The sequence below is a fragment of the Phalacrocorax carbo genome, chromosome Z (genome assembly GCF_963921805.1).
Source record: "Phalacrocorax carbo chromosome Z, bPhaCar2.1, whole genome shotgun sequence".
Classification (NCBI taxonomy): domain Eukaryota; kingdom Metazoa; phylum Chordata; class Aves; order Suliformes; family Phalacrocoracidae; genus Phalacrocorax; species Phalacrocorax carbo.
The window spans coordinates 44,410,563-44,427,159 of record NC_087548.1 but is presented as its reverse complement, the minus strand read 5'-3'; the positions used below and the strand labels follow the sequence as shown (position 1 = coordinate 44,427,159).

Sequence of the window (16,597 nt, the reverse complement as noted above, 5' to 3'; positions counted from 1 at the left end):
TATGTGTGGAACCATCTGCATGTACCTATTTTGTATTTTTAAATCTTATTTTTAAATTAGGGACTGCAGATAGGGACAAGAGAACTGGAGGAGATGGGAGCAAAGTTCTGTGTTGGCTTACTGCGTTTAAAAAGAATGGCCTCACCTTTGGAATACAATCGGCCTTCTAACCTGGATATTGAAAATGAACTGATTGAGTCAAGCTGTAAAGTGACAAGGTACTACACATTTATTATATTTACTTAGTTTTTTCAGCAAAAATTCCAGTTTCTCAAGTGATGTAAAGATTCTCTCAAAAATGTTGATTTCCTTCTATGATTTCTATCTTTCTATATTTCTACCTTTCCTTCTTGATTTCCTTCTATGACAAGGTCACTCATCTAGTTGACCAAGGAAAGCCAGTCATTGTGATCTTTTTGGATTTCAGTAAAGCTTTTGATACTGTCTCTCACAGTATCCTCCTGGACAACATGTCCAGCACACAGCTGGATAAACAGGTAATGCAGTGGGTGAGCAATTGGCTGTTGGGTGAGGCTCAAAGGGTCATAGTAAATGGGGTTACGTCAGGCTGCTGGCCAGTCACTAGTGGAGTTCCACAGTTCCATCTTAGGGCCGGTAGTCTTTAATCTCTTTGTTAATGACTTGGATGCAGGACTTGAAAGCATATTAATCAAGTTTGCCAATGACACAAAACTGGGAGGAGCTGTTGACACTTTCAAGGGCAGAGAGGTCCTGCAGAGGGATCTGGACAGACTGGAGAGCTGGGCAATCACTAACCGTATCATGTTTAAGAATGGCAAGTGCTGGATATTACACCTGGGGCGTGGCAACCCTAGATGTACACACAGGCTGGGGAACGAGAGGCTGGAGAGCAGCTCTGCAGAGAGGGACCTGGGGTTCTGGTCAATGGCAAGTTGAACGTGAGCCAACAGCATGCCCTGGCAGCCAAGAGGGCCAGCCGTGTCCTGGGGTGCATCAAGCGCTGCATTGCCGCCGGGTGAGGGAGGGGATTGTCCCGCTCCGCTCTGCGCTGGTGGGGCCTCACCTCGAGTACTGTGTGCAGTTGTGGGCGCCACAGTACATTAGGGATATAAAGGTACTAGAGAGTGTCCAGAGGAGGGCCGCAAAATTGGGGAAGGGTTTAGAGGGGAAGCCATATGAGAAGTGGCTAAAATCACTTGGATGTTCAAGCTGGAGAAGAGGAGTCTGAGGGGAGACCTAATGGCGGTTTACAGCTTCCTCACAAGGGGAGGAGGAGGGGCAGGTGCTGATCTCTTCTCTCTGGTGACCAATGACAGGACCCGAGGGAATGGCAGGAAGATGTGCTGGGGAGGGTTAGGTTGGGTATTAGGAAAAGGTTCTTCACTCAGAGCGTGGTGGAGCACTGGAACACTACCTAGGGAGGTAGTGATGGCACCAAGCCTGATGCTATTCAGGACATCGTCAGAGACATAGTGTAAATTTGGGGTTGTCCTGTGCGGGGGCAGGAGTTGGGCTTGATGGTCCTTGTGGGTCCTTCCAACTCAGGACATTCTATGATTCTGTGATTCTTTGAAATATTAAACCTTAGTTTACAGCATTTTGAATCAAGATGTGGTTTTGAGTAATTAATATCAGGGTGGCATTGAAAAACAGCCCCAGATTGCCACATAATTTTATATTAATAGCTGCCTCAGATACAGAATCTGTATTTTATATTGTCTCTCTGGAGAAAGTCAGCATCCCAGTTCACAGGTAGTTAGTCATTGTGCTTTGGAAAAAAAATATGTGCTGGATTTCTCAGTTTGTTAATGTTACTCATGATGGAGTGGCCTTAAAACAGCACCTGTTGAAATGGGGAATGTCATACATGAGTCACTCCCCATAGTATCTGCCAGAGCGCTAAAGACACGTCAGCAACACTTTAGTATCAGGATGGGATAAAAAAGGGTGAGAGCCAGCCTTCTAACATATCGCTCTGCATGAACACATGCACATAAAATCCAGTTCTAAAGATATTTGAAGGAAGTGAATAAAAAAAATGTAACTATAGTGCTTGATCTTCTTACCAGAGTAGTGGGGGGAGAAGCAATTGATTATGGTTTACCACTCTGGTTAAGGTTTTAACTGATCCACAAACAGTAGACAATTAGATGCGGTTGTAGTGAAGAAGTAGAAAACTGTGTCTGGATTAAATGTTGGTGCTAGATGTTACCTTAAACTAAGAACATGATTACTGCCTTCTCATATTTCTGAAACTATCAAGAAATCAGCACAATCATTTATTTAGAGAGATTTTCTCATTTCAGTGAAACTAAACTTTACGGTAAAGGTCATGGTTATAGTCCTGATTCTGGAACAGGATTTCTGTGGTTAGTCTATACACAAGTTGATCAGCTGCTTTGAAAGTATGTACACGCATAAACATAGTCTTTCAACTTAACAGTTCTTCTCTTCTGGACTTTTAAAGCACGTTGTTTATGATGGGTGTGAAAGTGCCTTCAGTGAGTAAAAGGTTGTTACTGCTTTGTTTGGTAGCAAACTTGAGTAATGCTAGAAGAGACAAGGAACAGATGAGAAGGTGGGTTGTTTTGATGTTACAAAATAAAGCAAATCCCAGAGGGAGGGATATGAATAGACATGCATAGTTTGAATCCCTTCTCCAGCTAAAATACTTTATTAAACCAGCTAGCTCTAGAAAAACTGTTCTGTACCAAAATGAATTGCATGTAAAATATGACCATGCTGGGGGCAGGGGCAAAACTGCCTCTGATTTGATTTATATTTTGCTGGTGGAAGGGAGGGGCATGAGGACTGTTTTATACTGAAAGCACTAATAAAAGACTTACTACTGCAAAGATGCAATGCAGTTGGCTTGGTACATACGAGCATAGATGAAAAATAACATGAGGCTCATAATAAGGTTAATATTATTGAGACTGTACATGGAAATGTTTATAATCATGTTCTGTGAGGGAGGCGACTAGTACTCAGGAACTTCAAAAAACAGGAAGATTCAGTTTCCATCCCAAATGACCAGGTAATGAAAATCACAAAAGTAATTGTATGGAAAGACAAAATTTTAAGTTGGAGACACATCATTGAATAGCTTCATTCAATGCTTTGGAACTGAATTTGTATATACAAAAACCAAAATTCCCCTAATCCTGACCTTTGGGTTTCACAGAGATACAGATGGTGAAAAGTAACCAAATGCTTCTGCACTAAAGAAATTAAGATAGTGGGAAAAAATCAGATTCTGTGCATATCAGAGTCACAATTTTAATCAGATAATGAACGTTGACATAAGTGTTGAAATTTATTGGAGAAATCTGTTAACAACTGTTTAGATTTTTCTAACATCGGATTTTTTTTCTTAAATATATTAAAAGTGAATCTATTAAATGTAAATCTACTTAAGTAACACTAAAATAGAAGAATAGCATGACGTGAGAAAATAGGTACTTTCCTCTCCGTGCTTGTTTAGCAATACTCTATGTGAGAATCTGTGATGCAAAAACTTAAGTGTGTAAATTCCAACAACTTTTCTTTAAAATGTGACATTAAGACTGAAATATGTTGTGTATTTGTACCTCACTCTCTATATGGTCTTACCCCATATTAAAAGTGATTTGATAATAATAATTATTTATACAGAGGTTTATTTCATTGAATTCAGTAGAAATGCTTTTTCTTTAAAAAGTGGGAGTGGAATCAAGACACTTAACAGGGAATGTTTTTCAGAGAAAAGTGCAAACTGTACCGCTGTCTGTGTCACTATTGGACTATTGACCTAAAATCACGCTGTTTTTTTCAAGTGAGAATTTTCTTAAACTTTACGTATAACCGCAGCAGCCTTATGTACAGCCACTCATTTGTCTGTACCTGCTGATGTATCATCAAACAGATTTGTTTAACCAAAGCTACCTAAGCAATGATCTGTAATTAAAAACATTGAAAAAATATTTAAGTGGATAATACTTAGCCTGGCAAAAAGCTCCTCTAGTAAATCCAGAACAATATGACTAGAATTTTTTTTCTTAAATTATAGTTCTAGTATCCTTCTGAGACAGGAATGAGCCATCTTTATGCATGATAATAGGAATTTGCTATCTGGGTAACTGGGTTGACTCCTTTTTTTTGATAGCTGTGCTGTGTGCCACAGAAGCCATGTATGTGCATCATTTTTCAATAAGCAATAAACTATAGTTTTGTTCACAGTACCACCACTATTAGCGATAAAAGTGCCTTATAATAATTTGTTTGACATTATAATCTTTCATTCTTTGCTAAAGGGATTAGTACTACTATAGGCGGAATTAAGAGATGGTCAGATTCTTGTTTCCAGAGGCTCAGAAGGCAAGCTATGCTGTATACTTTAGGCCATCAGAATTTTTGCCTCAATTACTTGGAAAAGCCTGTCTAGAGCAGAAGAATTTTGTTCTGCTCCCCAAAAAATATGCCTATAGGACAACTGGGCCAGACATCCTTGGGGTCCAAGCTTCCTATCTTTGGTAGCACTCACTGCATATCTCAGCAGAAAGTTAAAAAACCTGCAGTGTTTATCAATGGTGATACTCAAGGGGGAAGTCTCATGTTACTTATTTTTAGGGACTGGCTTATATTTGGAACTGAAACACATACTGTGGAACAGGTTGTTGTTAAGGTCAGCTTTTTTATGGGGTAATGGAGATACCATGTTCCTCTAGACTGGACATTATTTAAAATTAATTTTAATGTACTAGTATTTTTTAATGAATTCTATTGAAATTTACTTTGTACTGTCTCAGGAAGTACCAGATGAGGACACAGTAGATAGGTATTGATGAGATCTTTTCCTCCTTTTTACAAAAAGACAAAAAAAAAAATCAGATTTTTAACAGCCAAAGGAAAGTGTGGTTCAGCATGGATTTTACCCTGGTAGTAAGAGGCACTCCAGAACATTTAGCTAGAAGGCTACAACTAATTTCCACAGATATGATGAGTACCAGCTCCTAGTGACACCTCTAAAAAAGCTCAGCAAAATCATGAGCTCTCATTTTCCCACTTCCCAGTCCAATGGTAATGAAATGTAGAGAAGCCTGTGGCTGGTATTTCTAGGGCCTGTTACCGCTGAAGCACATGGTAGTTGGGCCCCCTAGCTGTATGAGACCTCACCTGTTTGGAGGAAAAGTTTGCTTAGTAGGTTTTTCTTTCTCCCCCTGCCCCCATTAAGGACCGAGCTCCTTTTCTGTGTAGCAGAAGTCTCTTTCCTTTGTAATGAACAGGAAATAGATTTTAATTTAACTTCTTTTTTTCTTGGTGCGTTATAAAACAGTTTTAATAAAAACCTCTTGAAACCTGTATGCCAAATCTGTGAAATACATTGTCCATTTGTCCTTTGATTCAATCCTTGTATCTGAAGTGCTGAAGTTTTAGTGTTTCTATATAGTTCTAGACAAGATATTAAAAATATCTATCAGCTGAGGTATCTATTCATTTGAGTGCTGAAAATATACAAAGAGCCTCTATTGAGTAAAATTTATAAAGCTAATTTCTCTTCCTCTTTAGAGGCAGTCATGGGTCAGAAGAGTCACACAATTCTTTGCTTTATATGCCGAGACTTCCATTCCCATTATTCTATTATAATAAAAGTAGTGCTTATGCTTTCCTTGTACTTACATGATTACTGGCTCATTACTTACCATTAGACATGAATGAGAAGCTACCTACAGAAAATGCAGGTAAAAAATTCATTAGTAAGAAGTATAAAAGAGTCGGTTTTACACAGCTGTAATGTCCCTGTAATGTTAGAGTAGAGCAATGAATAAGATTGTAGTTATTTCCTTTATATTTTTGGATGTTACTGGTTTTACTTTCTACAGAAATACGATTTCAGTGCTTTGGAAGGTAAGCAGGCAAATTTAAACATTGAATTCTAAGCACACAGAAGCACTGCTTTTGCTTTTTATGAATTATTTTGAGGGTTTCTCAAATTCTTTTTGGTTTTACTGGTTGTACTTAAAATGACCAAGTAAATGTTAATATTTTAAAATACACCTCCAGTATTTCATTACACATAGGCTCAGTTTCCATGAGTTCATTCTGGACCTTGTCTGAGACATATTTGACTTAAGAAAAATAAAGCAGCAGGTAGATTTATTTCCCTTTGGGCAGTGCACTTTAACATTTTAAGTGATGAATTAAACACTTTATTTTTCTTTAATTATTTCTAACCCATTTGCCAATGTTTTCCCCCCAGTTCCAAAGGGAAAAAGATTAGACTAAATGTAATACTGATCTTGTAGTAAGAATTATAGTTGTTATGCTGACAGGTTTGATAGGGTCTGTATGCAATTAAATGGAAACACATGGCTGCAGTCATAACTGTTAGGACTTACTGGAATTATCTTTTGCACAATAACTTGACCTCTTTTTAGAAATTCTAGTGGTTTCATTGATTGTTTTGAGGCTCATTGATGTGTTCTAGAACATGGTGTATTTTTGTTAATTTGATTTGATTATAGCAGAGAAGCAGACTGAGCTTTTGGGGCGCAGCATGTCTAGAAAAGGGTAGAAAAAGTAGAATGCCAAAAGGAGCCGCGGGAAAGGAAAAAACGTGATGCAAAATCCATTTCCTGCACTTAGTCTTACACTTGAGAAAAGGCATCAGACTGGTGGAGCAAGGAGTGAGGGGTACATGCAGTAAGAGTGTCCAAGACCTTGCAGAGGGTCTTTCTCTAGCCTGCCAGAGGAAACTGGATTTGTCCTACTTTATTTCCCTCCCCTTTAATAACTTTTAAACTTCGCCCAGACATTTGCATACTTCTGATCATCTTCATCTGGGAGTAAAAGTTTTTTCCTTCCCATTCTTCTGCAGTATTTGAGCTTTTCTTAGTGGTTTTTTTTTTTCCAGTACCTTAGGAGTACAACTTAGTGAAAAAGAAGGCGTCTTATGCCGCTGTTTTTATGCGGTCTGTCTCTTTCAGAAGGTTGGAACAAAAAGCTGTTAAAAGATGAGACCCAGAATTTCACTGGTGGACCTGGTGGCAGTGCCCATGCCCTCTTCTGGCCTAAGTGGAAGTGATTGCTTTTAATTCTGGGTGGACTGTAGCGCCAGCGTAGTGTTTGTCTTCTCTAGGGCAAAATAAGGAAACTAGTAATTCAGAGGGGAAGAAAAAAAAGAGGAAAAAAAAAACCCACTGTGATGAGCAGGTAATATATTCTTAATACCATTTTTCAGGCTTTTCTCCTACGCCTGGTATTATGGTCCAAATATTAGTGTGGGCTACAGTTAATGGTTGCTGAATCCAACTAATTTACTTCAGGTTTGAGTTTCACAAAATATATTTCAGGGTGACAGCACAAAGGAATCGTTGAGATTACTTTTTATTAAGCTGTGGAGTGAAATCTTTTAACTCTAGAAGTGGGGATATTTAAAAACAAGACTTAATGGGGTTTGGATACCCAGCTCTTCATGGCTTAGAAAAGAGTTAAACGTGTTCGCTTTAGCCTCAGAAACTCCCTTGAGGAAATGTCCTCGCTACTTGGGAAAACACGCGGGTGAAGAGCTCCTGAAGGGGACAGCACATGTAGCTGCATGTGTGACTTTGCCTACTGTAGCAGCTTTGCTGTTCCCTAGAAAAGAATATAGACCCTAAAGGGAAATTAAAAGTATGGAGAAATGATTCCTTTGTGGTACTTCCTGACTGTCTTACTCCCCTAAAATCTTCCCTCCCATGGCAATGCAGTTTTAAAAGGAATCATTAGTTCTTCAGATTTTTCTCTCCTTCCTATCCCAGCTCCCCAGGTAGCTGCAACTCTCCATAGTTTGGCAGGGAATATTTCATAATTATTTCTTCCAAAGTTTTAAAATGTATGTGCTTCCCCTGTAGTCTCAGAAAACTGCTGATCTCCATGGGATTGAAATTGGTAATGGTTGTGTCTGGCTTGTGGATTAATTTCTCTGTAATTGAGTCATATATATAATGAAAAATCCAAGTGTATCTTTTGAGGCACAGATAAAATTTTAGTTCAAAAAATATACCATTTTAGTGAATAGGTTTATTTTTTAATGTTTGGAGCACTAAGTAAATAAGAAAAAACATAGTATTGTATAGGAATTAAAAAATAAGAATAAAAATATGTTCTAGAAAGAAGTTGTATTCATTCCTAAATTTGGTGTATTCCACGGCAGGTGATGTACAAAATACCCTTTTATAAATGAAAAGGATATTTTTAAAGTTCTCCATAAACATGAAGACCACAGTATTTTATGAGGTACATTAATCAGGTATCTAAAAGTTCATCTTTTTACCTGTCAAATGTTGTTTAAGTAAAACCTGCAAAACTTATAGTATTCTCTTTTAACTGCCATGACTTCAAATTAAATATACTGATTATGGCATCCCTTACATTACGGAACTGTAGTTGTGTGATAAACTACCTCAGCTAACCTGAGAAAAATAATGGTTTCCTTTTAAAAGGAAAAGAGGGAGGTGTGGGGGTAGGGGAAGAGGGATTATTGGGCAAGTTAATTAGAAACAGCCCAAGGGAAAAGTTAGGAAATTAAAACCCATAGAATCAGCATGACAGCAGCTAAAAATATGTTGTCACAAGATATGCTGAGGGTGGGGAGCGGCAGGGAGGCACATAAAGAATTTGATTAAGCAGCAAGAAATTTTTTCAGGTGTTTTGATGTCTGTATGTCTTGTGACCCAGCCTCAGTAAAACAGTGGAGTAATAATTACACTCTGTAGATTCATGCTAACCTATAAAATAAAGATTGCCAGGAAGTTAAATATCCAAGGTTAGCATTTGGTACATCAGAAGAAAACATGCCATGGGAAAGCAAATGTATGTGAGTTGTATGTGTCACAAATATTTCCTTTGAATGTAGAAAGTACTCAGGTACCATTTTGTGAGGAGCGAAGACTAAAGAAAGGAACTGGGAGGATTGTTATTGAACAATATGTTGTTGCAGTCCGGGAGCTGCTGTTAGTCAGCAGAGCACGCACCTGGCAGGCCTTGTTGCACGTGCTGGCCATGCATGCGGCAACATCTAGTCAGTACTTCTTCAAGGTTGTGTTCTCACAGCTGTGTTCAGCTTGTAATTTTTCCGTTGTGGCCCTACACAGACCATAATCTAAAATCCCTCACAGACACGGTCACCCACAGCATCCTTCTCTCTAAGGTGAGGAGATATGGATTTGGTTGGTGGACTGTTTGGTGGATAAGGAATTGGTTGGATAGTCACATCCAGAGGGTAGTGGTCAATAGCTAGGTGTCCAGATAGAGATCGGTGACGAGTAGTGTCCCTCAGGGGTCCATACTGGGACTAGTATTTTTTAATATGTTCATCAGTGACGTAGAAGGATTGAGTGCACCTTCAGCAAGTACCTGTATGATACCTCACTAATATGAATTTTTGTAAGTGCCTACTGTAATGCATTATGGTCTCATTGTCAGTGGTTTATAAAATACTTGTCATTGACATAGCTCATTGTAGTTTTTTGTTTCAGTATTCGGACTTACAAGTTAATAGTGGGCCAGCATTCAGGTTTAATGACTCCATTTACTGTGAACTGAATTACAGTCTATCCTGCAATTGCAGTGTGGATTCCTTGTGTACAAAAGCTAACAAATTAATATCTGTGTTAAGTGATTAGAAGCAGAAGTTGCAAAAAAGCTGTGCACTTATTGGAATGTGATACTTTGAAGTTCCTTTCATTTTGTTCTTTAAATAAATTAAACATTTAAACTTCCACACCCCAGCCCCGATATTTTTTTCCCGCAGAAGCAATATTGGTAGTAGTGACTTCCTAGGGCAGAAAGTGTCACAGGATGGAAGTATAGACAAATTGTATTTCTTTGCTCATTCTACCACAGGTTCCTCATGCAAAACATGTATCCTGATGGTATGTTGCGTTCCCCACCTGTAAAATGAAAGAGGCATCTTGGCAAAGATACTGGTTATTTTCCTCACTCTGTCTCTCCTAAATGGAAACAAAATTGTTTTAAACATCCACTTCATTAACCAATATAGTGGGTTGTTGCCCTACTTACAGCTTAAAAAGTGTTTAGTTTTGTGGAGCATTCCATTTTGCATGGCATAATGACTGTAAGACTGTTTAGTGAGCTATGATACAGACTGTTTTAAATGTAAATCCAGAAACCATGACTGAATTGAATTTTGATAATTTATTTTTGTAGTATTTTAGGTCTTTTGCCCTTTTTTTTCTTTCTAAGCTAGCACTAATAATTCTTTGCATTTGTTCTTCTCCCAGTATTTGAACTAACTGTCAACAGCACAAAACATGACAGTGCAGCATGTCATTGAGGCTACAGGTAGAGGAAGAATACTGTGAGATTTATTTTTGTTGACTAGAGATTGCATTGCAGATTTCAGGTGGTCCACTGAAGCTCCTAAAAGACCTCTAGAAAGAAGCAGTGATTAATCCTTTTAATTATAAAGCCACAGCCAAGCTAGGGTGTTGTGTGCCTTAAGAGAAAATTAGTCAAAACTAATACGCAAACCTTTCTACAAGTACCCTGTGATCTTTCTCGATAAGAACATTCTCAACGTTTTGTATGAATTCCGTATGATTTGATCATTAGATAAAATGCATTACAAAACCTTCTTAGGATTTCATCTGAATATAAAATTACTTATTAAATATTTAGGAATACTTAGTGCTTTTAAGCAGATAGCAGTTTATGTCCCAAGGGAGGTTAGTAAAACAGGATCTGGAAAACACCCCACCCCTCCCTTCTTCCCAGGCTTAACTTTATGCCTGATTTCTCTGCCTCTTCCCCTCCAGCAGCACAGGGGGATGGGGAATAGGGCTTGTGGTGAGTTCATCATATGTTGTCTCTCCTGCTTTTCCCTCCTCAGGGGAAAGACTCCTCACACTCTTCCCCTGCTCCAGTGTGGGGTCCCTCCCATGGGAGACAGTGCTCCACAGACTCCTCCAACATGGGTCCTTCCCACGGGCTGCAGTTCTTCATGAACTGCTCCAGCGTGGGTTTCCCCCGGGCTCAAAAGTCCAGCCAGCAAACCTGCTCAAGCGTGGGCTCCTCTCTCCACAGGTCTTGCCAGGAGCCTGCTTCAGCACAGGGTCTCCATGGGGTCACAATTTCCTTTGGGTATCCACCTGCTGTGGCATGGGTTCCTCCACAGTCTGCAGGTGGATATCTGCTCTACCATGGACCTCCATGGGCTGCAGGAGGACAGCCTGCCTCACCATGGTCTTCACTGTGGGCTGCAAGGGAATCTCTGCTCCGGTGCCTGGAGCACCTCCTCCCCCCTCCTTCTTCGCTGAGCTGGGTGTCTGCAGAGTTGTTCCTTTCACATATTTTTACTTTTCCCCTATGGTGGCTGTTGCCCAGCAGTTTTTAACTCTTCTTAAATAGGTTATCCCAGAGGCACCACCACCATTGCTGATGGGCTCAGCCTTGGCCAGAAGCAGGTCCACCTTGGAGCCAGCTGGCATCGGCTCTCAGACAGAGGGGAAGCTTCTGGCAGCTTCTAACAGAAGCCACCCCTGCAGGCCCCCTGCTACCAAAACCTTGCCTGCAAACCCAGTGCAATCCTTCTGCAACAACTGATACTGCTATAATTATATGAAGTTCTTACAGGCCATTAGTATAGGTCTATAATGTGTAGCTAATTTGTTATGGCACATTTGGATAAATAGTTGTGTATGACTGACTAATTAGTTCAGGGTCTTACAAAAGTGGGTTTGGCTTCAGTTGTTTTATGTGCAATTAAAAAATTGATAATATTTCAGGTAAACTGCCCCTTTCCTGAGGTAATTTTTGGATTATTTAATGTCAGGATAGGGACAGGGCATGATCTGAATGTATTGTTTCTGGTAAAACATTTGACATGATTCATGCAACTTCTTCATTATAGCCCCACTACATATGTATTGGATGAAGACGAGCCTCGCTTCCTTGAAGAAGTTGATTACAGCGCAGAGAGTAATGATGATCAAGACATTGAATTAGCTGATAATGTGGGTGATTATGAAGCATCTAATCAAGAAGATGGACTTTCAGACTCAGATTCAACAAGGATACTCCTTTCATGAACCGTCTTTGCAGCCAGTAATAAGAAATCAAGTATCCTGGATTTTCATACTCAAATACTTCCTCATTCTTGTCTACTAAGGGGATATGCTTAAGAAAACACAAATAACTGGGGCTTGCCTAGCCTAAGGACAATAAATATTTCTGATTTCTGATAAATTGGCATTTGTTTTATTTAAGGAGTTTTGTGTTTTCTTCTAGCACTAAATAGATAAATTTATTTACTGGTTCATTTTCTACTAAATAGCACCGCATGGCATTTTGTGTCCTTAAACCCTGTCTTCAGAAAAATGGATTATAATTTGTCGTGTGTAAGAGTACAGAAACTAATTCTTTGTGTTATGATTCTTTGAGTTGCTTCCTGAAAAATATATATGTACAGATTTTCTAAATTAATATGTGTATGTGTGTGTATATGCGCGTGTGTATACTGAGGTGAAGAGGTTATTTTTCAACATTATTTCAAAGAAACTTGACTGTGTTTGAAGTAATGTAGTGCCTGCTCTGGAACCATTGAATAATTACTGAATTAAAAATTAAAAAGTAATGTATGAATTGTTGCACTTGTTTCTTGTTTCTGAGGATTATATTGTTCTGCCACAGTACTATGTGAGAATACATAATGTCTGTTCACAGTTCAGGGATTTTGCAGTGACCAGTGCAGCCTCTGCTTACAAGAACTATACACTTGTATAAAACGTATAAAACTCTTTCCCATAAAAGAGGAATGGTTTAATATGGAGATGGTTTTTTTAAGTGTACATGACCACAAGAAGTCATTAGATATGTACACTGTATGTTCAGCTACCCAGTTGATCAATTTTTCTTGTCCAGTAGGCGTGTAGTTAAAAAGAGACTTTACTGAAGGCAAATTAACTACATATCCAATTCAAACGCTTTAAGAGGGAAGGTGGATTTTGGTTTAAACATCATCTACTTGGTCTCAGTCAAGTGTTAACCCTGCTCTGAGAAAGAGATTGGACTATAACTTCCTGAGGTATCTTCCAGCCAGAGTAATTAGTCTGTGATTCTGTGTTCTTCGAAGTCAAGCTGTCAGGCATGGGATTTACACTTCATCTAATCCTGCCATCTGCTAATTCTTACTGCCTCTCGCCTCTGCTTAGAATAAGATCTAGTAGAGAAGTGAAGTTTTACCCTGTTGTTTACAGAACTGACGTGTTTTGCAGTGAAAATTTTTTTTTGAAAATGATTTTTACTTGATGTGACTCGATTGTGGCATTCATTTTCTTCTGCATGTGCAAGGGCTTTAAGAGCATGAAGAATAACATTTCTAAGTTTCAGCAGGCTTTTAACTGATGAGAACTCTGTGTATGTTTACTGTTGCAAATAAAACTATTTTGGACAGGAAGGGTGCCTTTTGTAAAAGGATTAAAAAAATGGAAGAGAATTAACTGTATCAATGATTCTTGGTCATGATACGGGTGTTCACCAGGATCTGCAGTTTCAAATGCAGCATTGTTCAGTGATACCTCTCCGTACCATTCTGATACTGAAACTGGAGAAGGGTTTTTGATACCTGGTGGTATGCTACTGAATTTTTCTTTAAAGGCTTAAATTTATATTAATAATCACACAGTTCTGAGATGTAAGGGTATAATTGAAACATTTACATTCTTGTCCCTTTATAAATCTCTCTAGCAAAAATTATCATTCCTCATGTTCTGAGAACTACATACTGTAACTGAGAAAGTTTATTTAATACCCTGTTGAAGAGGAGCCCTCTGCACTGGAACTGTAGAAAAATTTGAGAATCTGCCAAACGGAAGGATTAACCTTGCCACAGAATTTGAACAATCCTTAAGTTAGCCCAGTGGGAGCAGTGCAGGATGCTCATATTACTGTGTCCATTTTATACTTGTTATCTGCATAAATAGATTTTTCAACCTTATGGACTCATACTTCAGTACCTTACATAAATAATTTTTACTTAAATTTCAGGGGGGTGCAGGATGCCTAACTAACATGTTAGTTAATCCCATTGTGCATTTTTGTTAGTTTTCATATGAATCTGTATTAATCCTGGAACACTTTTCATAATAGAGGCAAGACTAGAACTACACTTCATCCATTTAGAAAGAATTGTGGCTTAATAGTACAAAATCATCTTTTCATCCTGAATAAATATGCATATATGTTCTCATGTCTTCTATAGCTTTTGGCCTGTGCAAAGAAATTAAGAGTGACTTACATAGTGGCTCAGGATAACAGGCACTTTCCTAAAACAATAATGTTGCATTTATGTTAGATTCAAATGCACTTACGCATTAGAGTAGATGTATGCATTAGAATAGATGTATGCATTTGATTAGATGAGATGTCAGTCTGGCACTTGTGGGTCTGAACTTCTGCTAGTGCGGTTCCTATGCAAGAGTGAAACTTTGTCCTTATTTTACACTGTGTTGAAAATGCAAAGGCCATTACCTCTCACACGTTTTGTGGCACTTCTTAACGTGCCTTCTGGAAGGCAGAGTCTCCATTCGTGCTCACAGGCATGCCAGGTCATGGGAAGAACTGCTGCGAGGGTAGCTGCTTCACACTGTTTGTCCCTTCCCTACTCCATGTTGCCATTGTTGCAGCAGTGTTGGCAGACACAGGCCGGTATCCGTTTTTATCTCTTTCGGAAGTTTGGTATTTAGCTGAAAATGGGATAGCTGAGGCTTGGGCACATGCTCCATTCTGTTACTAGGGCATTCACCCCAAATAAATGGTCAAATGGATAGCAAAGAATGGCAGCTTCTTTAACTGTCACAAATCAGTCATCTAGCATGGCCTGTCCCAGACAATTGACTCTTTATTTTATGCATTGGCATTCCAATGTGTTTCTGGTTTTAAATGATTCTCTTTGCTATAAGCGTGACTGATTCTGTATAGGAAAAGAAGATATATCTTTTTCCAGTAATAACAACAAATAAGGTTATAAACAATAATTACATCTGTGTTACTGCCTTGCTTCTAAATAATTGCTGGATGCTGAATTACTTTATTCCCTTTCCAGGTATAGTTCAAGTTGCAGCACAAATTTTGGTATTGTGTCTTCATTGGTGACATCCCGGGGTAAAATGTAACTTACAGGGAAGACTGCAGTTTTTGCCAAAATCTTGCCTGGTCGCTTTTGGAGGTGGGTTGCCTTATTAGCCTGACTTATCAGGGAGAACTGGTTTGAATCTCAAATAAAACTGCAGTAGCAGTAAACACTGTTCACAAAATGCAAAAACTCAAGATTTCAGATAGTTTCTATTGTAATGCTGTGATAGATATAATTGTTGCAGTGTTATTATGCATGCCCCAAGTAACAATAATTCTTAATAAAATATATAATAAAGAATTAATTACAATAATTTTGCTTCCCTATTATTGGTTAGAAATGTTTAAAGGATTTCTCATCATAGCATTTGCAGCAGTGTACCTACCTGTAAGAATTGGGGTGTGCTTAGCTTTTCAAAAAGGAGGTTGTTTTTGTTCTCTGTCAAGTTAAAGTCAGTGTGCTGCAGGCTTTGAGTACCATTTGCATATTAATGCATTGAATTATAACTCTTAAAAAGCTTAATATTCATCAAAGTATGTACAACTTATGAACACTTTGGATGAACCACAATGAAGGCCATTGCAGAGCACACAGAAGAGGAGAGTCTTTTGGTGAGAGTCTTTCCCTCCTACACTGCTAACAGACTTCATCTGTTAGGAAAGGCACAAGTTTATTCCTCAGGAAGTCATCCTTTTACAATTCAACTCAGACTGCAGTAGAGGACTAACTTATTTTCACTATTTTTATTTTTGCAGTAGTAATTTTAACATTTGAGACAATTTTTGGAGGTTAAGGTAAAAGCTGATCTAGTTGTATGGAGCTGTCTGAAAAGAGCAAGAGGTTACTAGGAATTATCAATGTCACTTTTGCAAATACACATGCAGTTTACTTAACTACAGCTGTCTTGTTTATTTAAGTTGAACAACTTCCTTTACAGGCTCTGTTCTCCAAACTTTTGTAAGGTGTAGAAGAGTCACAATGACTCTTAAATTAGTCAAAGGATATCTGTCTTTGATCTTAATGTTTTTAAAGTCATGAGGATGTAAAGCATTTGAGATGGGACCTTGCATCTTGTTTGCTTACATAAACTGTAGACTGCTTTGGAAGAAGGGCTTCTGCATATGAAATGCTAAACAGGTTTGACACCTTGTAAAGAATACATGATCTTAAGATTATGGATGTCTTGGCTGTGTTTGTAAAATACAGATAATTTGTTTAGTCCCTGTAAAATACTTCATAACTATGAAACAACCTCTTAATTCTTATGTTATTAGAAACAGTTTGGTGCCTTTTTTTTTTTTTTTGGTAAAAAGCATAATATTGTTAGTGCAGCATTTGAAATGCAAATCAAAAAGAATCATCGCTGAAAATTATTGGTTTAGCAGCAAAGGAAACAGCACACCATAGGATTTGTTGATCCAAATTACGTGGTTACCAAATACCAACCAGCTGCTGCTGCCTATGCAGCATTCTTGCCACAAGATGTTTGTGTTTAGTGTGTTG

The 16,597-nt window shown here is 38.5% G+C and overlaps 1 protein-coding gene across 4 annotated transcripts in view; it reads left to right on the top strand.

Moving 5' to 3' along the window:
* Window positions 1-12,599, top strand: part of AGTPBP1 (ATP/GTP binding carboxypeptidase 1) — a 64,936-nt gene extending 52,337 nt beyond the window's left edge. For 2 of the 4 annotated variants that reach the window (XM_064437959.1, XM_064437958.1), the window contains exons 26-27: window positions 61-218; window positions 11,873-12,599. In XM_064437959.1, coding sequence (XP_064294029.1) covers window positions 61-218; window positions 11,873-12,050 — 336 coding nt within the window. In that variant the 3' untranslated portion in view covers window positions 12,051-12,599. Of the gene's footprint in view, window positions 1-60; window positions 219-11,872 lie in introns of those variants that run through there. The other 2 variants (XR_010370510.1, XR_010370509.1) reach the window with 1 other exon arrangement.
* The last annotated feature ends 3,998 nt before the right edge of the window (window positions 12,600-16,597 follow it).